Here is a 22001-nt window from a genome sequence, read left to right as displayed (position 1 = left end):
TTTCACGTACAAATAAATGACATCATTCACAAGCAAAGCTTGTACATTTTCTAAAACATATTGTGATGAACTTATTTTTTCTGTATCAAATATGTTTTTTCTCCTACTCTGACAATTATATCAATTTCTTTATGTCACTGCTATAGATATTTGATTGAAATTAGCACACCGTCCAATTCAATATCAAACTGAATATTTTTCCATATGTGGAGACACACATCTGTCATTCTAGCACTCAAGAGACTGAGGCAGGATGGTCAGTCCAAGGCCATTCTGTAATACATAGTTTGACTCTGTCTCAAAAATAAAATAAAACAACCTTAAATGTTTTTTAAAATCCTGAAAATAATAACTACCCTACTAGATGGTGAAGTTTAGTGGTTTACTCCTGCAAGCCTGAAGCAGTTGTCTCTCTTATCAGTAAAATCTACAGTTCTTTGGAATACATTTTACATTTACCTTCTTTTCATTTAACTTCATCAATGAGGGTTTTCTAGATGATAGTTTTCATTAAGTATAAAATCTGTTTTTTCCATAGTTTATTCTATGTGTTTAAGCTGTTTGGAATATTATTTTAAAAGCTTATCAAATACTACTGTTAGTAACTTAATACTTTATTATATACTACATATCAATTTGCATTGTTCTTACAAGGATCCTATGTCACAGATAACTTTGTTTTTCATGCTATAAAAATTGAGGCCCATGGATAATTAATTGGGCTCCCTATGAAAAATGCAGCAAATAACACAGGCAGGACATAATCCAGAAAGTCAGATGCTACAATCCAGGCCTTTAACCAACACACTCATCAGTTCTACATGACATGTGCAAACAAACACAATTTCTTCTCTGTACATTTCAGCTTCACAACAACAAAACTCAATAGCAGAGCACATAAAGAAATGGAGAAAGAGCTAGAAATGTGATGCGCTCATTGAATCAGATATTTCTTTTCTTTTTGTATTTTAGAAATTAAACTTTAAGAATGCTGACATAAGAATAGCTATTCTATGGCTTTCCATAAACACAGCATGCCCACACGTGGAAAGCAGGTAAAGCCTGGTCTCCATCAGTAGGGGAGTTGACACCAACGTCCAAAGACCATGTCAGCCTCAGCAGCCCACTTAATGGCAAAAACAACAACAGATGATCCTTAAAATACTGTGATTACAGTGAAAAATTATGAAATAGAATGAGGTACATGATATAACAATTAAATTAAAATTATACGGCATGCATTTACTATAGCTACACATGTGAAAAAAGAACTTGCAGAATAAAATAAAAATAGTTCCTTTACTGTAGCAAATGACAAATGGATGTAGCATAAAAGTAAAGTTATTTACATTAGAAAATGCATAAACTGGTTAGGCCGTGAGAGGTTCAAAAATGGAAAAGTGTGTACCCTGAATTGAGGCAAAAAGTTCACTTAATCTTAACACCTGTGTTACAAATAGAAAGGGGTGACAGAAAGAGACCGATATACAACAGTTAATTAACTTCAATTTTCTTAAAATAGCAAAGACTACTTGTGTCAAAAATTGTTTACAAGGGCTGGAGAGATGGCTCAGTAGAATAAGCACTTGCTTGGCAAGCGCAAGGGTCTGAGTTCAATCCCCGGTTCTGGAAAAAAAAAAATTGTTTACAGAATTGTGAATATTCAGTAAAATTTTCCAAACATATGAATATCATGTGAAAGGTAATTTGTATATTTAAAAAATCTAAGTTATGGCCTCTGACTCACCAACAAAAATTATAACTTTAAAATCTTAGTTTCTATGTTGCTAGGTCCAAGTATACAGGTTAGGTACATCAGATAGACCTATCCAGGCAAGAGCCTGCTCTACACAGACAACTGAAGGCGCCACTACTTTGTCAGAGCCTCCGGGCTTTGTGCTTGTGAAGACGGATGCAGAGCACGAAGCTTTGCTGGTGGCAGTCCTGCTGGCTTTCTGTAGTTTCAAGACAAGACAGAGACCCAGAAATAGCACTATTAGTGTTCACAGCAACAGCAATAAAACCAAGGGCCTGCCATTTACTGCTTGTCAGCTATAGTGGCAATGTTGAGCCGCACAAACCTACCTCTGTGGAAATATGGGGTATAGTTTCTAGAAAGAAATTCTACTCTTTGAATGTGTACCTCTCAATAATTTTATGAGCCACTTAATATCACTTCTTAATGCTTTCTTCTGTTTCAACTAACTGGAGAACACTTTGCCTGCAAAGAAGTAAACGCACAGTAAGAACAGAAAAATATTCCCAGAGGAATGTTAGACAGTGTTTCAAGGGAAAGAGATGACAAACTGAAGGACCACATTGGCTGTTTCTCATGGCAGCAGAGATCTGCACAGCATTAAAAGATGGGAACCTAAAATCATCTGTGCATTCCTTACATAAACTACTTGTTCAACATGACAGTTTTGGTGACCCAGCTCCACCTGTTTCAGTACTAAAAGATATAAAGAAATATGAAAGGGGTGTTTAAACACACTGCAGGTTTAAAGAAATGAAATAACCAGTTCCAAAATGTAAGTTCTCAACTCAAGTTACACTGATCAGAGAGATTCCACGAAGCTCTACGGATCCCACCTCCTGTAGAAGACAGTGAGGTCTGTGCCTCAAGCTCCAGTTGTCTTCTGATAGAGTTTCTGAATTATGAAAGTGACTGAATTTATTGTCTTGCCTTTTAAGAAAATGAGGCCATTTGGGGGGTAAAATAGGAACTACTGAGCAGGGGGATGTTTGGGTTAACGGCAGAATTTAAATGACCCCAATTATTTTTAATCTATTGACTGGCCTCCTGCGTTAGATGGGGCTGGCTCTTACTGACTGAGGAAGATGGGTGTGCACCTTGACGCTGAGGGCTCCCCTTACCTGACGCGGTTACCCAGCGCAGGACAGCCGCTGCCTCGCTCCCCAGCGTATTACTCCACCTGATCTCACGCTCCCCTCCTCTTCCTGGGAGCCAACTAACTATTCCACAGTGGGGAGAGGAAGCTTCAAGACTGGATTCTACAGTATAAATTTGAAAAGCATGGAAGAATACGGACAAAAAATAGATTTTATGACTCCCTAAGGTAAAAGCAAGCAAGAATTTCATCCAGATGGGACTGGAAGTATGATCGCGGACCCTGCGCTGGTGCGGAGAGTGGATACAGGTGCCACATGTTTCTATACTCAGCCACAAAGACCTGAAATCAAAGGATCAAAAGTGACCCCAGAAAAGTGCAGTTCGGATGCCAGGAATTTTATTTTAATGAACAAAGAATTCAATGACCATCTGAAATAGTAATGTATTGACAGGTCTTAAAATTTTAAGACCTGTCAATCACTCACTGATTATATCTTCAAAACGGGCAATGAAAAAAATACATGATGCTACCACTTTCCTTTTAATTACCATCATTTCTTTCTTTCTTTTTTCTTTTTTTTTTTTTTTTTTTTTTTTTGGCGCAACAGGGGATTGAACTCAGGCCCTTGTGCTTGCCAATGAAGTGGTTATTCCACTGAGCCATCTCCCCGGTCCCCATCATTTCTATTCTGTATAACTTCAAATAAAAGGTGAAACTAACGTGAAATATTTTGATTATTTTTTATTTCAGAGTGACAGAGGTCAAAGAGTACCACTTTACCATGGAAAAGAAAAGTGGGTATTCCTTAGTAGTCAGCAGGACTTTAGTAGTAACAGCACAGTGCTTGCATATGCATGCAGTGAAATAATGAGCCCAAGATCTGGAGCATCAAAGTTTGAGAAGAAAAAAGTCCATATTTAATGATTTAGTTAGTCATGGCTTCTTAATAATTTCCATACTTGAATGCCTGTACCTACTCCATGGCCATTTAACTAAGAGAAATGTGATTTCTCTGGTAAAGGGCTCTGCATTCCTAGCACACGTTAGTAGTGTCTAATGTCCATCCTGTGAAATGCTCAGGGCACCATCAGGAGTGGCTCACAACTGAAAGGACCCAGCACAGTCAGACTGCACTATGTTCCAGATGTGTACGCAGGAGCCCAGAGATGATGCTTTTCCAGATACAGGGAGCCCTGACCTGCACGGTCCTTCAATGGCTTGCAGGTGAGGGCAAGGTAAGGGGACTGCACTGGCCACCCCTCATGTCAACAGGGGCCCCGGGGAAATGTGTAAAGGCCAAAGACTAAACTCAAAACAGTTAAAATTTGCTTCACTTCAGCCCATAACCAGAATTAAATACTTCTGCATGTTAATTATTACTAATTTTGTGTTTGTGACTAAACTAAACTTATTTTTCTTTGGTAAGATAAATATATATAGATATTAAAGGAGCTTTAAACTATTGCTTAATTATGACCAATGGAAAATTTTTTTAAGGGAAAGCCTAAAATTGTATTTATAAAAGTGTATGATAGGGCTGGGGAGACGGCTTAGTGGAATAAGTGCTTCCCTGGCAAGCACAAGGGCCTGAGTTCAATCCCCGAAAAAAAAAAAAAAAAGTGTATGATAAATTAACACTATTTTGTGGGCAGAAAATTAAACTTTGAAAGTAACTATTCTCAATAGAATTTTTAGTTATTACACTATGTGTGGATCTTCCTGTCTACTTACATATTGCCCTACCCACTTACTTTATAAAGTTAAGAGTGCTTTAGATTCCCCCAAAAAATAATATTGAATAGCAGCATAAGTGTTGTAACTCAGTAACTTTAAATACTTTTTCAGCAAATATTATTCAATATCAAATTTAAAAAAAAATATATGTTATTTAAGTTATATATGCTCACTAGAAAGCATACAGAATTTAACATATTGTATTCCTTTTCTAAGTGGACACAGAGTGTCCAATCCACTGTTTTATCCCATTTTCAATCTGTCTGTTAAGAAGTCATTATGCTATTTATCAATTCATATTTAATTTCCCTATAATTTCTTTCCCTAGAGGCAATATTATTTTACCTTATTTTTTCCTTGTTTTTCCTCTTCTTATATGTTAGTTTTTCCTTACTAAGAAAATTCTCACAAAAATTTTGGAATTCCTTCAACCCAATCTTAGTACTGTGTCTATGTATTATAAAAATAATAGATTGCAAATAATTCTAATATAATCCATACAACTTTATCATTTTATTTTACTACTAAATTACATATAAAGTATCATTTAAACTTACACAACTTCTTTAAGAGCAACATGCTAGGTCTATGATGACATAATTGAGAAAATGTTTTAAATACTCTATAAATATCCATACATTAATAATTTAATGTCTAGGGCTGGGAAGATAGCTCAGTGAAGTAAGTGCTTGCCTGAAAGTGTAAAGTCTTGCGTTCAATCCATGGTACCACCAATAATAATAATAATAATTTAATGACTACATTTTTATAGCTTATCAATCAGAGATAGATAACCAATTTTACTTTTATGCTTTGTGCAAATTTTTATCCTAAACAAATAATAGCGGTTTTTTTTCTTCTTTTTCATGTACTGTTTTCAATCTGGACAGTTCATCCTTATTTTTCTGTTACACACACACACACACACACACACACACACACACGCGTGCGCACAGAAGAAACCTTATCAACCAGAACATTTTGGAGCAATGTTGACATCAATTACAAATCTGAAATATAACATTCAAGGAAGAAATATGTAATTTAGAAAATAAATCTTATAGCAGCTTGAAACTGAAGGTAAAATGTACATAAAGGAAATTTTATATAATAATCCTATATGATGTAAATAACTTTATTCAGTGTTGAAAAATGTGTAGAGATTAAAAACTCCTTCAATCCACTCCCACTGATATTAGAAAGCAAGCAGTTAGCCATGGTGTCATTAAGTCTAAGAGGTAGTAAGTCAGTCAGACTTATTATGCAAACTGAAATTTCTTTGATCTGGAATGAGAAACATCTCACTGTGATTTTGGGGGGTATTTTTGCAAGGATTTATGTCTGCTCCGATTACAAATGTTTGTGTAACAGGAAAAGTGTATCCAAACCACTCAAGATTCAAGTAACACACTTCAGAGTCCGAGCAGGCCAGCAAGCCAAGCAGAAATAGAGCCCATTTTTGTTTATGGAGCACACTGCTAGGGCAAGAAAGCCATTTTCTATATTTAGTTCATGAAAAGAACATACTCCGAAGAAGAAGTTGAGGTTACACAAGTTTTGGCATTTTATCCCAATGGAGAAAATGATGAATCAACACAATTTTAATATGATAAAAGGAGATTCATCACAGAGGCACAGAAGGTTGAAACATGTTGCCTAAAAGCCTAAAATCATGGGTATGTGTATTTTTCATATACTGCCATTGACATTTACTGAACACTCTGGTATCTAGTGAGACTGCTGACATTTGATAACATTGATTGCAGCTAATTGCTTTTTTCCTTCTACTGAAGGAAAAGCTAAATTTGCACCTTTCTGTCCAGTTATTTAATCTGTGTGTCAGTTCAACTTCAGATTAACATGGAAGTGAAAAAGTACACAAAGGATTCATGAAGGAAAACAGCACATATAAATGAGTATTATTTGTGGAAAAGCTGCGTGATTGCACAGCCAGTACAGATGAACACACACACTGGGTCTTACTGCATGGCTGTGGCTTCCCCTGGATATCCACCTTGGTATTATCAACCTAGGAACTGAATCAGAAACTTAGCTAGGAACTGAATTGCATTTTCTTATTTTTAAGAAATAAACTCTTATGTCACCTGACATACACAACTCAAGAAATTATTTCAGCTGAGACTTGATAATCAACAGTACTCCCTCATCAACCCCAGCATTCCGCAAGCTGCAAACTTACTCTATTAGTACACGGACAGTAAGTATAAGAGGGTCCAAACACACTGCATGAGGGCAAGAGGGAAGGAAATGCTCAAGGACCAAAGCCTAAGCTACTAATGAGGTGAGGAGCTCGCTGCAAGTCTGAACTGAGAGTTCTCAGCAAACACAGACTACACTAGAGTGGTAACACTTTGGTTTAATGCCTTTCTTCATTTTCTCCTCCTAGCTATTTATTGTTGGACCAAAACAAGTTATATGTTGCTCTTGGATCTGTGAAGAATTTTTCCTGCAGTGGGATGAATAATTGAGTCAATTATGGATTAAATTTAATTTTATTTTACTAGAAAAGTAGTCTTCCATATTGGTTTGTCTTGCAGTCAAAATTGGAGGAAATATATAGGGGAACTGGGGGTTGAATAGGACTGATTCTTTACTATGCAAAAAGTACTCCATAATAATTTCAAGATGTTCACCTAGAACACAGATGTGTTTCCATGTAGCAGTATAGTAGTTCATTGCTTTTCTAAAGTTGATTAAAAATGGTTTAGCCAAGAAGATTTCACTTCATGCATGTTTGTTACTGTAATTAGAAAAACTTACGATTTGCAAATAAAATTCAGGTGTGGTGCCACACAATCAAACCAAGGAGAAAACAAAACCTGCCTAATCACATTCCAAATGAATAAATTGCTAAACTTGGAAGGATAAAAGAGCAAAACAAAAAGCACAAATTTGAACTATAAAGGGGAATTATGTGAAATTATATAATTTTGATCCAGAAATTCACTGTTATTGAAAAAAGTTGTGAAAAATATTCTCCTGGTTTGTGGCTATGTAGACTCCTAGTTTTTTATTTATTTAAAGCTAAAGAATTATTTTGAGATACATCATAAGCTAAGTCCTGACATTTGGGTTGAAGAAGATGTTCCGTCATAGAATTCAGTCAACACTACCTGGGCGCTGGAGATAACGGACAGAGGGAGGCCTGAAATGTTAGAATTTGGTTGGGCAATGCACTTACCTGCTTGATTTGTGGTCACATTTACAGAAACAAACTGCCGGGCTCCTGGGCTCAGGGCGGACACTCCGTTCACTGCCTCAATCTCAAAGGTATAGTTTGTGTGCGCAAGCAGATCGGCCACCATGACAGAGGTGTTGTGCAGGCCGCTTTGCTGGGGGAGGTACCTGACAGGACCGCCACACTCCTCACACACACCTGCATGCGAGCTGCACTTCTTGCATGCAATAGAATAGGACACATCTTTCCTTCCACCAGTGTCAGCAGGCGGAATCCATTCCAGAAAGACACTAGTTTCATTAACATTTGAGATGGCATTCCGAGGAGCTGACGGGGGTCCTGGTTTGCAAAGTAAAGTGAGAAAAACATATTTTAAGATGGCATTAATTAGGCATCATTTACTACACCACTTCCTTGTCTGAAGGGAAAAAATATATCTGCAATTAATTTTTAAAATTGTAACTTAAAATTGTCGTTAGAAAAGCTTGATAGAGCTTTGAGGGACAATAGCGATGCTTATGTTCCACAGTATGATTCACTTGGGCACTGTTATCTCATTAGTTTAGTAAAAGATGTTTTGCTCAGTACATGTGCAAATAATTATGGAGTAAAACTATGTCTGTACAAACAATATTAACTAAAAGTTTATTTTCTAAAAGTTCTAAATGATTGAACTGATTATTTCCTCACGGAGACCAAGAAAAGAATGGGAAGTGCTCTTTGTTAGAAGCGGGGGGCTTTCAGTGTGGTTCCTGAAGACAAATTCTGTGCCAAGTTAAACTGAAACAGCCTTAGGCCATCCCCGAGTAGACTGTATGATTACCTGATAAATCACTAACAGGGTCTGAAACCCTCTCTTCAAGGTGAAAAGCACCAAATATTAAGTAATTGGGTCACCTCCCAATCTGCAGGAAAACAGCTTTTGATTCACTATTCTTTCCATATTATGTATCTCCAAGCTTGAATTTTACTTAATCGAAAGTCTGAACTTCATTTCAAAACTCTCAAAGGCACTTCAGTATGAAGAGCAAAAAGCCAATGTCTTTTGAATGATCTGTAGATCAAATTATGATTTCCACTAATCTGCAATAAGGAAAGAAGGGGCCGGGGAGATGGCTCAGTAGAATAAGCACTTCCCTGGCAAGTACAAGGATCTGAGTTCAATCCCTGGTTCTGCCAAAATAATAATAATAATAATAATAATAATGAAAGAAATACACTTGGCTAAATTATTTTCATAAAATCGTTATATCTCAGAATAGTACAATTTCAATTTTAACCTTTTCTAAATTCATTTGTTATTTATTAGACACTTTATTTTTATCTACATGTTAATATACATTGAATGTAATTGTACAGACATTTATATTCAGAAACATTTAGGTAAGATGGAACATTTTTATTAAATTTTAGCTATGAAACTAGTTGCTTAAGTAGCTCAGACTTACTCAAGTAACAATATCCTATTTGAATATTATCTTAAGTGCTTCTGAATATAATAATTAGTATTAAAGAACTAAAATTGTCTGCATGTATACCTCAAAAGTTGATCATGAGAAGTTTAGAGTGAAATCCTCAGTCAACTATAAATGTGATACCATTAGATGCTCTCAAAGAGAAAACACATTCTCAAATTGAATTGTTTCAAATTCCCAGTTTCTCATGTTACAGAAAAATAAAATGGAATTATACTGGTATATCAGTGGTCACAGGCATGAATAAAACTACTGAAGATGATATACATTAGTTATCCTAGTATATGCTATTTGCTTTAAAAACAAAAAATCATAGTATTTTCTATTTAATATTTATTAAGCCATAACTATTGAGTAAATATAAAAGTAATAAGAAATTTTTCTACTATTTATGGATTTAGTTCTAAAAAATGACATTTGAATGAAGGAACCCCATAACTAAAGTTAATGTTTTTCTTTTTGCCAAAACAATCCTTACAATGACTATAATTATGGTTGAATACTTTGAATTTGTCCATACTCTCAACCTCACATACCTCAATGTAAAAGTCATTTTCAGTCATAATAATTTCCTAAAATGGAAATATAGAACATTATTTCTAACTAAAAGTTTTAGCTTATTTAATTCTAAAACAGTATGGAGAAATTTTAATTTGAGGTCAACTTCTCAGAAAAAGGTAAGAACATAGTCACAATCCATCTAGTTTAGAAGTGGCAAATGATCGAACTGATTATTTCCTCAGGGAGACCAAGAAAAGAACAGGAAGTGTGCTCTGTCCAAAGCGGGGGCTTTGCAGCGGGGTTCCTGAAGACAGATTCTGTGCCAAGGTAAGCCGGAACAGCATGTCCAACTGCTGTCTTTCCCACTTCCATGTTAGATATGCTTACACTTAACAACTTTCACCTAAATCCTCAAAAATGCACTGATGACTTTTCCTTTTCTTCTGACTCAGTTTCTAGTAGCTGCTCAGCACTTAGGTAGGGGCACAAAAGGCTAAGTGAATAAGAAACACAAACTCACTAATAGCTCTAAAGGAGAGACAGGAAGTAAAAGCACTGGCTTAGTGTATAATTAAAAAGTTCCAGTGTCCTCATAGTATGTACAATGTGCGGACAAAAGTGGAACTCTGAGAAGTGCTTCTTATTTAACTAGCTACATTAAACTGTAGGTTTTCTTTTGTTTGATTATTTTTAGTAGACTTAAAAAATGGTTTTTCATATTTTATGCATATATGTCTATATCTGTATATTCCAGAAAAAGTATTAAAGGAAGTTGAAACCATGAATTCATTTCCAAAGAGTCAAAGGAAAAGGCTCATCAACTTCATTCAAATATCAATTAAGCCATAAAGGACCCTACACAGTGTCTGTACACACACACACACACACACACACACGCACGTACGCACACACACGCCAACTCTTAGAGGCGTGTAGGAGTTCATGCCTTTTGGAGGCACATCCTAGAAATTCACATCCATCCAGATAGAGCGCAAAGCCTGCCTGTGGGTCCTGTCCTCAGCCAGGGCTAAGCTAGGTCCTCCGCCAAAGCCCCGCCTCTCCTATCAGCACATTTACCAAAAGGGAGGCTCACACTTAGGCCAAAAGAGAGAGAGAGAGAGCCGGACTGCTTCAAGAAAAAACTAAGTAGAAATTAATAAAATTAAATAATAAAATATGAGTCAGCAGATAGTTGCTTTTCCTTAATACACCAGTCTATGGTCCAGAAGCATTTTTCCTATTACTCAGAGACTGTAGATCTCAAGGACTTAGTTGATCATTTAAAACTGCACTGAAACCAGAGTCCACCTCCTGAAATAAAATATATCTTCCCCAAAGTGTATATAATAATGGCACTTACACATCTGATGAAGAATCATTGTTCATTGATAATCATCTAGCCTATAAAACAATCAATCTTAGGATCAACAGAATGATTTTCAATAATGCAAAGTTAATGTAAAGGAATGATTCTAGGAATTCTGAAAATACATTACACTGATTATAAAATTCAGACATGATGAGATTCAGATAAAATTTCAATTTGTGAGTATTTGATAAGATGGAGTCTATAATGTCTATTTAGCATTAGATATAAACTAATGGCAAACTTCCCAAAGTGTTTGTGCACATCTCTAAGATCAAATACTCCTTACTATTACCCATTGTTGTTAAACAAGGAAAGTTATAAAAGGAGCAAATTGTGAAGGATGGTTGTACACTTTTTACTCTTTATTTTATGTTTTAATTTTATTTGCTATAAATTGTGCTTCTGGACAAACTCTGAAAGTATTATCAAAAAGTAAGCAAATATGTAAATGTGTCACATTCCCAGAAATATATGAAAAACTAGGAAAAAGCAGCAAGTGTGTTGGCAAATGTGACTTCACTGCAGACACTTGAGTTTCATACCTGTCTCTTCTGATTATATGGCCATTAGCTATGTCATCATCAATGATAGTTAAATATATTCACAGACAGGAAACATGAGGGTTGCACTACAGTGGTGGCTAAAAATTGGATGCCATGCTCAGCTGGAATGTGGTGTGCCACTCCCACTGCTCCAGGAGCCTGATGTGTTTCCTATGTTCTTTCTTTATGACCTTCTCAATGACTTTGTGGGTCAGTGCAGCGGTTAGAACAAGATGAAGGTGCCCTTTCCTCATAATTATGTGACCAAAAACTGGCATAGAAAGAAGAAAAAACAGGTCTGGTGTGAAAAGGAAAGCAGATCTTCCAAGTTGTCTTGCCTATCAAGAGCACTAACGTAAAGAGCAAAATACAAGAGAAAATCTCAAATCTGTGCCTCGGGTTTACAGCTAGGGGAAAAGATGTTTCAAGTCGCAAATGAGCAAAAAGATTCAAATTGTTCAATGCTTACACAAGAAGACTGAAACAGGATGAAGACTACATCGAGAAGATTAAACACTACTGCTGCTGGGGGGAAAACCTCAGTCGAAGTTAACAGGCTCCGCAATGCTGTTTCTTTGAACTGGTGCAAGTGAGCGTCACCTAGAATCCGTGGGGTTCCTTACTTGTGCATGCCATTGTGGGCGGATCAGATTCCTTCCTGAAATAATCCTTTTCACAGACACAAGAGGTGGAAGCTTCCTCATGGGTGTAACTGTGAGGTGGGCATTTGCTGCAGGTCTGGCTGTGAGGCGAGGCTTTGAAGAACCCCGGTCTGCACACTGTCAAGAGAAATAAGACACTGAGCTTTTCTGGGCACAGATGCAGGGTTGTCCTGCGAATCAGGTATCACTTTGACTCGTACACATAGATCAGAGATATGACAGTCATTTCAGATTTTTTCATAAGCTTCTGAATCCTAAGTACCAGACCTAAGTACCACAGATAATCCAATAATTATTTAAAGTAGTCAAACATCTATTGAATGTACATATTTTAATGATTTTTATGCTATAAGGAGCTTATAAGAAATAATATGTATAAAAGCAAATATGTATTATATAAGACTGAAGCACCACTTTGGTAGAATTTTTGATTTCTTAATGCCGCAACTATAATAAAAATGCAAACTAGCCCATATAATCTAGAAAGGTATGCTACATAATAGGTGCTCAAAAATTTTGGTATGAAATTTGACACTGAAAGCTTCACATGTCCTATGAAGTTGGGAGAATACATAAATCAGCTGGTAGGAACCAGGCTGGCTGGTATCCTCTTGTCACCCCAGCACTGTTGGAGGGACTGACAGGAGGACTTCAGGTCCAAGCTCAGCCTGGGCAATCTAAGGAGGTACAGAGGCCTTGCCTCAAAGTAAAAGACAGGGAAAAAGGAAGGGCCTGGGGGTGTAGCTCAATGGGAAGACCATGAGTTCAATGCCCAGTAATAAAAAAAAAAAAAAAAAAGATGAAAAGGAAATGAATTAATAAAAAACAAATAAGCACATGATCTGGCATATCATCCATATTATATTGATCACAAGGAAAGCCAGATTTCAGGCATTTGTTTTACAGGCTACTCATTGTAAAATATTTCTTCGAGATCCTCACTAACTGAATATTTATCTACTGTGACATCAGTAGTACTTAAATACTGCACACACTGTAACGGCTGTCAAAAGCGGAAATTACATCTTCAGTTTTGCATTCACACCAATTATCCCACTGCGTGACAACAACATACGTTCAGAAAGGGTCGCACAAAGCAGTGTGGATAAATGCAAGGGCATGAAAAGCACTAGTGACCTACGGAGAGTCCAGGAGGACACATTCGCTGGTATTCGCGTTGCCTTTTCTAAGCTGGTGATCAGATAGGTGAGTTCTCGTGAAGTGCCTCCTTCCATTTGAAGCTTCCACAAAAATTCATTTTTCTTCTCAATGGGTAATAAATTCCAACTCCACTATTTATTGTTCATCCTGGGCTAATTACAGGCTACCAAAATGATGTTTTAAGTAGTTTTCAGGGCTTATTTTACATAAAGCCAATCAACTATATTTTTCCATCTTTAAAATTCACAGCATACACTAAAGGCTATTTATTCGAGAACCAACGAACATGTGCTGAAGCTCAAAGCCGAACGTGTATTCCAACAGACATTTCTGATAGACATAATGAACCAGGGCTAATTTCCACGCTCTATAAATGATCTCAGGTCCTAGTAATCCACGCTAATGCTTTCTGCCATCACCATGAATAATCAGGAATTGGCAAAAATAAGTAGGTCCTTTTTTCAGTAGATCTAATTATGGTGATAGTAAAGCCTTAATGCTCTTACAGATTCAGAGAAAATGCGAAGGTATTTGAAAGATAAGAAAGCTTTTTGATAGTATTAAGGACATTCTTGTAGTTAAATGATTAGGAGATGATTTAAAATATTATTTTCTCATAATAGGATTGCTGCAGCAGCCAATACCGTACTTAGCAAAGTTATCCAATTTTTCTCCTTTTATCCTGTTAATACAGTCATTCTCAATATAAACTCTATTTCTTCCTAAGTCATGAAGTATCTATCTATCCACACACTGTGCATATAAGGAGTTCACTGTCATTCGTGAAATATTCTTTTATTTACACTGAGTGCATTTCAACATAAAAACTATGACATTACATACAACGCTCTTGTTCAAATCGACCATGATACCTCTGGAAACAGGAAACAATACAAATGCAATGGAAATATAGATAATAATTTAACACATTTTAACTTTGGCCTTTTGAGATAAAATATCACTGAGATAAAATATCACTATGCAGTTCATGCTAGTCTTGAACTTACTGTGCAGCTGAGACTGACTACAAACATGAGGCAATTTTCCTGCCTCAGGCTCCTGAGTGCTTGGATTACAGGTATGCAATATCATGCCTGGCTATAAATTTTTTTTCACCAGTTGTGGTAGGGCAGAAACTGCTTGGTAATGGTTTTCAGGAGTGAGAGAGATGTGACTGTCATTACTGGGTTCAGAGTATCACACCAATAATTATAAATATTATGAAATATAAGAAAGAGATTAGTGTGAACACAAAGCACCTAAACAAAAACATGAAGAATACTTTCTTTGGATGCAATTCTCTGGTAAAATCTGACAGATTAAAGTTATTTGAGAGCAGTTTAGCAGTGCCTTAGAAGGAAAAATCCTTCCAAAGGACCACATGAGTTGAAGAATACTAATGATCTGAACAGGAAGACAAGTGAATAAAGTGGAAGAGACAACTTCATACACACAGGGGGTACCATTTCACAAAACCTAGAACAGATAGTCCCCAAATTAATGATGGTTCATATAAAATTATTAGCTTTATGAGGGAATGACAGTGGTACACATTCAGTAAAAAATATATTTTGACATTTGAATTTTAACCTTTTCCCAGGCTAGTGATCATGTTGGCTGTTTTGCCCAACACAGAACAGACCAGGAGCAGGTCCCGGACAGCCAGCGTTAAGTGCTGCACAAAATGGCCTTGTGTGAAGTGAATGTGACCAACCATGGCTCACGTAAGCATTGGCATATGCTTCAGACAGCTGCCGCTGAGCTGTGAACTTCGTTAGATCAGATGTTGCAAATGCATTTTTGACTTGTGTGGTTTCAACTTATGATGAGTTATTCAGGAGCTAAACTCACTGTCAGAAACAAATGTATTTGTGACTTCAATTTACAGGTAAAGGAAAATCACTATAGATTTCATTAATTTCAGGCTTAATATATTTACAGTAACTGTCTAGTTATATGGGAAGTAATGAGGTCAAATTGGTAATGAAGAGATAATTTCATAGCAGCATGGGAATAGACTGGAGGAAGCAAGATCTTTTTGGCTTTCTGTTTTCCTTTTAAATACAGGTCCAAAAACAGACATTCTTGATTAAGAAGAGACACTCTGATATTTAGATGCAGATAGGAAACATCTAAGGAATGAGAATGAGGGGAAAAAAATGAATGAGATTTCATGATACATGTAATGGTTCAAAAGAGTGGGTAGAAAATTGTAAAAATTACTCTAAAATACATGGAAATAACTGAGTAGAAAAGTCAATGTCATTTTTTCAGGTTAGAAAATACTAGGTAAGAAATAGCTTTATGGGAAGGTAATGGATAACGTTGAATGCATCCTTTAATTAGAGGTGGTCAAACAAACAGAAAGACTGCAGTTGAATACTATCAAATCATAAATCCAAATCATAACTCCAACATGGTGAATAAAATTGTGCTGTACAAATATAGCTTAGCTATTCTCTTAGTTTCCTCAGTCCCTAACACCTACGTGATTCACTTGGAACTGTCCCTCTTTCTTCAAATTACCTACAAGATGTTCCTTTGTTACTACTCAGTTAATGCACTTGTCTCTGTGTTGAAAAATCATCAAAGCAGAAGAAGAACTTCCTTATTTGAAACCAAATTTCCAAACTTATAGGAAAGGTGTGCACATCTCCCTACTGTTCTGTTAGAACAAAAATGTGTCCTAAGTTATATGAAAGAAGATGTCTTTGCATTTCATTGTTCTATGCTTATGATGTATAATATACACAGTCATCCTGAGGACTGGTACAAGTTCCTATCACACCTCAGTTCTTTCTACTACCCCTTTCTTCTCCCAGTAACCATCTCTCTAGTCTCCAGAACCCCTTTTCTAGCTCCTCTAAATCTACCTCCATTTTCATCCACCTTTTATTTTACTCTTTAATTTATTAATATTCTAAGTTTCTCATGCAGTCTTTAACCTCTGATGTCTGATTTATCTTGGTAGCACTATGCTCTCAAGGTGCATCTGTTTCTACCCAAATATCTCAAAGGTATACTTCTTTATGGATTCATATTCCACAGAGCACATGTACACATTTTCTTCATACATTCATCTATTGATTAAAATATTAGATTTAGGGAGCACCCTTTCTGGGTTTTGAGATTAAAACCTGAAGAGGTCTTTTCGTGGCAATGTGAAAATGGATTGCAGAAAGCAAGGATAGACTCTACTGACCCTTTCTGATTAAGTGAAGACAAAACGAATGACAAGATTATACTCCTAACTGATCTCGGCCTCTGCAGATCACCCGTTTCAGTTTCCCTTGAGAACAGCGTTCTCCGTATTGCTTTTCCGTACACGTACCTATCGCGCCCGATTCTACAGCCAGCTGGCGCACGCCGCAGAATCCGCTGCACGGGCGGCATTACCGCGGCGCTGTCGCCCTCCCAATGCGTGGCTCTAGCTGCCTGTTGGGAACCTGCAGTTCTTGTCCGCAATAAAATGCCAACACAGCACACATTTCCACACATTTAAAAACTCTTCACGCGGGGTCTCTTACTCACTGTTTTCATCCAAACGAGTTTAACATATTTCTCCCTACTTCTTACCACTGCAGGGAAAGTGTTTCAAGAAAGAAAAAAAAAGTATGAATGAAATAATTTAAAAAATAAAAAACAGGCTCATATCCCATCACAGAGGACTTAAATGTATTCTGAAAGCACATGAAAGACACTGGGTAGTGCTTTTGCTATTACTATTGTTTGAGTGAACACATTCCGCTCACACCGTGGCGGGTACGTTCCGCACTGCAGTTAGGAGATACACAGGATTGGTGACAGCGGTGAAGCTACAACGGACTGGCGATCATGGAATATAAACAGGTAATCAACAATCAAAAAATCAGCTTTTTACATTTTAATAAGTACAATATTTAACAAATATTTGTAAGGTAAGCAGTAATCTTTTTCTAACTTTCAATTTGATGTGTTTCCCTCAAAATATAAGAAGCTTCTTAGGTACCCTGCTTTCACAGGATATTTGTACCTCGGTTCATAAATTTACTTCATTCCATGATTCCAGGGACGATGGCACGCTCCTCCCCGGCAGGGACAATGACGGCAGTCTTATCCGTCACCAGTGCGGAGTTTAAGCACGCAAGCACAGCTCTGCGGAACACTTGCGCTGAGAACTGAACTGCCATGCGCAGAAACACCGATGTGCTGACGTGTCACTGTATTGCTGTTATTTGGAAACACACTTCTTGTGCATTTAAATTAATCAAGAAGTAAAAGAAGAAAACTAAATTCTATATTGGCAGGTTTTATAAGGTTAGTTTGGCATTCTCAAGAAAGAAAGGAAATAATTTTCATAATAATTTCTATTTATCCAGTGCTCATATGAAAAGCTACCCCTGTCATGATGAATTTACTGAACTCCTGATCACATTTCTTGCATGGTTTAGCTGTAAAGTATTTAGCAGCCTTCTGAAGGAAGATGGCAAAATGTTTGTCCTAGTTTTATATATATCATTTTCATCATCCACCAAGGACTACATGCTGAAGAATGGAAACTTTTTATTTAATATTTTTCGCATGTCGGGTATTTCTTCATTCTAAGAAAACTTTCATCAGAAAATGTTAGCATAAATAGTACTTTTTTGTGTACTCATTTTTTTTTTTTTTTTTGGCAGAACCAGGGATTGAACTCATCTCATATTTTAAATGGCATCCCAAGAACTTTGTTGTTTTCTACTGTGTGTAAGAAATAATTAACTTAGAAATGATAATGGATTTATGCAATTATTCTTTATTGAATATGGCAGGAAATCATTATGAACAATATTTTCACTAGAGTTCTTGTATATATCAAATACTAAAAGATATGTCAAATTTGCTTCTTAAATAGATTCTTCAAAATAATATATTTAGAAAACTTTGTCCCTAATGTTAAGGGTGTTAGCTAAAAACAGCATAATATAAAATGCTACTAAAATATTATTTTTAAATGCTATAATATCATTATGTAAACTAAGTTAGACAGTAACTGCCTATTTATCCTTATTACTGAAATGTCTTCTCAGGAGGAAAATAGGTTTTTTGTTTAACACAATACTAGAATTACCAAGTGTTCACAGTAAGAACTTTAAGAATTAGCAGCAGTTTTGGAATGACAGAAAACAGAACAAGATTCTACTTAACACTAGACTTGGTGACTAATAACAAGGTGAGGTTAAATTGCTGATATTAGAATGCAACACCAGACCACACAATTGTATCTATTATGCATAAAACTTCCTCTACTTACATATATTTTTAATTTAGGAACAATAAATATTGGCAGATATCTAAAATATTATGTGATTTTTTTTCAAAATAAAGAAAAAAAAACTGCATTACACGTCCCCGAGACTCACCCATCCAAAGTCGGAAACATGGATGATGGTGTCATGAGCGATGGCAGAGCCGGGACACAGAGGAAGAGGTACTCGCCGCCCCGGCAAGCACTCAGCTGCCTCCTGGCCTGTATGGAGGCAGGCCTCTGTTTTGAATGTAATGCTAATATATCAATTTTTAAAAGATTCAATTTAAAAATAGCACTCATTTTGTGTGCTGTTACAAAAATATGTACAACACAAAAATGACACATAGAGAAGAAATACAGACAGACTTAATGTGAACCAAAAGGGACAGATTTTATGTGGATATATATATATATATATATATATATATATATATCCTAATTTTTTCAATCACAAAAATTGGTGTCATATACATTTTTAGTATTATATTATTCATATTTTAATAATTCTACATCTATGTATTTAAGGTAACATTTTAGCACCTAATATCAACATTCACTTCTAATACTGACTTTTTTCGTAATTAAAGTAAGACTGTCAGTTCTTCTAGAGTTTAGAAAATAAGCAGAATATCTTTAATTTTTTTAAAAATTTATGCACCCAGTACCTCATTCCACTTTACTCATAAGACTGCGGGGCCTAGAAGACAGCTCAGTAGAATAAGCACTTGCCTGGCAAGCACAAAGGCCGGAGTTCAATCCCTGGTACTGCAAAAAAATAAATAACGGGGCCAGGGAGATGGCTCAGTGCAATAAACGCTTCTCTGGCAAGCACAAGAGCCTGAGTACAATCCCCAATTCTACTAAAAAGCAAATAAATTTTTAAAAAAAGACTGCAATATGGGTATATATATATATATATATACTTCATAACTACTAAAAAGGTTAGGAAATACTTAAAATTTATCCCAGGCAGAAGAGAATATGTATACCTATAACGTTTTCACCAAATAATCCAGGGCAGAATGTCTATACTGCCACAGTAAAATATGTTGATTTGATTTTTTTTAAATTTATGAATCATCATCTGACAAATGATATCACTTAAGGCCAAAGTGTTGTAATAAATTAATTTCAGTTTTAAAAGTGTAAATGCAAAGTATGTAAAGTTACCTGGGAAAGACCTCGCCCAGGGAAAGGACAGTATGTCTCTCTGCTTTAGCAACACAAAAATATCTGTGATGTCGTAACTAAATATGAAGCTCTCTTGGCTAGGAACAGACTAATATGTCACTCCTGAAGTATAGGCCATTATAAATCATAATATTACTATTTTATGCTTATCTAATTGAACCTCAATTAAAATATAAATCACAACATTTCAATAACCCAAGAAAAGCTTGTAGAAATAACCTATATAAGCATTTATCAGTAGAAACAGAATCCAAAACAGCTCAAAACAGAGTTTATTTTCCCCTGAAGTAATTTTCTTGGCAGTAAATTGTTTTAAATAATTGGAAAATTTGTACTGATTTTTCACCCTATAGGTTTAATATATATTGATTAAATTCTCCAATGAAAAGATAGTATGACTGAATAAAAAAGCAAAACACGACTATGTGTTGCTAACAAGGAACTCACTTCTCCTCAAAAACACACATTGACTAAAAGATTATAAAATAGGGTAAAACATTCTATACCAATTCAATTCAAAATACAGTAGGAGTGGTCATGCTTATGCCAGATGAAATAGACTTTACGTCCAAAGTGGTAAAAAGACAAAGGAAAAGTTATTGTATTTGAATAAAAATATCAATTCAGTAAAAGTGCACAATTCCAAACATGATCAAACCATTGCAGTCCCCAAATATGGAAGTAGTAAAAATCCCAAAAGAGAGACAGAGCCAATACAGTAATTTCTGAAAATTTAACAAACTCTTTTAAGTAATAGTTATATTATGTAGATAGTCAATCAAAAAACCAGCAGCATCAAATTTTACCCTTGATCCAAATGAATGTAAGAAACAACTATGGAACAACTATCGACCAGTCACAGAATATATACTCTTCTCAGTAGCAAATGGAAATTATCTTATCACATCAAGCCATAAACAAGTCTCAACGTATCTTTAAAGGATGAATTGATAACACACATTTTCTGACCACAATGAAATTAAATTAGAAAAAACTAACAAGAGAAACTCTAGAGTCTGTATCAAGATATGAGAATTATAAACTCACTTTCACAACCAATGGGTAAAGCAAATTCAAAATTTCACAAAAAAATGAAAATGAAATTCAATATAATAAAATCTGTAGAATACTATAAAAGTAATATTTACAAGAAAATTTGTAACAATCAACTTTCACATCAAAAAGCAAAAACAAAAAATCTCAAATAAAAACATATCACTGTCTCCGAAGGAAGGGAAAAATCAAAAAGAAACTAAATCCCTAACAGGAAAGAAATTATATTGATTAGAGCAAAAATAAATAGTGACTAAAGAAAAAAATTCAGAAAATATTAACAATGCAAAGAGCACATTTTTCTAAAAGATATCCAGAATGGATGACTTTTTAGCTGACAAAGGATAAAAAAGAAGATGCAAAGAATATTAGAGATGAAAAAGATGTTATAACTGATATTGCTCAACTGTTAGTTTAAACGTTAATCTTATTAAATATTTTCATGAGTTTAATTCGACAACGTGTAGGATTTGTATGAAAGTGTACAACCAATGGGTAAAGCAAATTCAAAACATAATAATGTGTGTTATTATTTATGTGCACAGTAATTACAATATGCGCTTACCTATTTCCTGCTTCAAAAATTTTAAGTAAATATTTGAGAAACAGAAAAATATTTCTGTTGTTTCATAAACAGATTTTAAGAGAACACATTGGAAGATATGGAAAAATTAGTATAAACTACACTTACTATTTCATACACACAAACAAAAGGTATCTACTGAAGAGTTGTCTTGACATCAGAAGGGATTGTACCTATCAAAGACAATTTAATGTTGACATCAGTCAATATTAGCTGTAATAGGTTGATTGTGGTATTTTGGTCTTTAAGTAAATAGTATTTTTGAAGAATCTTTCACATTGCAAATTCATAAGAAAGAGAACATGAGCTACCAAATGTTTGATGAATCTTGTCTTGGTGAAAAAGGAGGAACTACAAGTCAACTCTTATCAAATTAATGATCTTTTAATTTAATTTTCTTTTTCTTT

The 22001-nt window shown here is 35.5% G+C and overlaps 1 protein-coding gene across 1 annotated transcript in view; it reads right to left on the bottom strand.

The window, feature by feature from the left end:
- Epha5 (EPH receptor A5) overlaps positions 1–22001 on the bottom strand; it is a 330177-nt gene that overhangs the window by 129003 nt on the left and 179173 nt on the right. The window contains exons 4-5 of the mRNA XM_023704186.1: positions 12299–12454; positions 7792–8127 (exon numbers count right to left, since the gene is read on the bottom strand). Of these exons, the coding sequence (XP_023559954.1) occupies positions 7792–8127; positions 12299–12454 (492 nt within the window). The remainder of the gene's footprint in view (positions 1–7791; positions 8128–12298; positions 12455–22001) is intronic.

The sequence above is a fragment of the Octodon degus genome, unplaced genomic scaffold (assembly GCF_000260255.1).
Source record: "Octodon degus isolate 3935 unplaced genomic scaffold, OctDeg1.0 scaffold00191, whole genome shotgun sequence".
NCBI classification, from domain to species: Eukaryota; Metazoa; Chordata; class Mammalia; order Rodentia; family Octodontidae; genus Octodon; species Octodon degus.
This window is presented reverse-complemented; position numbering and strand designations above follow the sequence as displayed.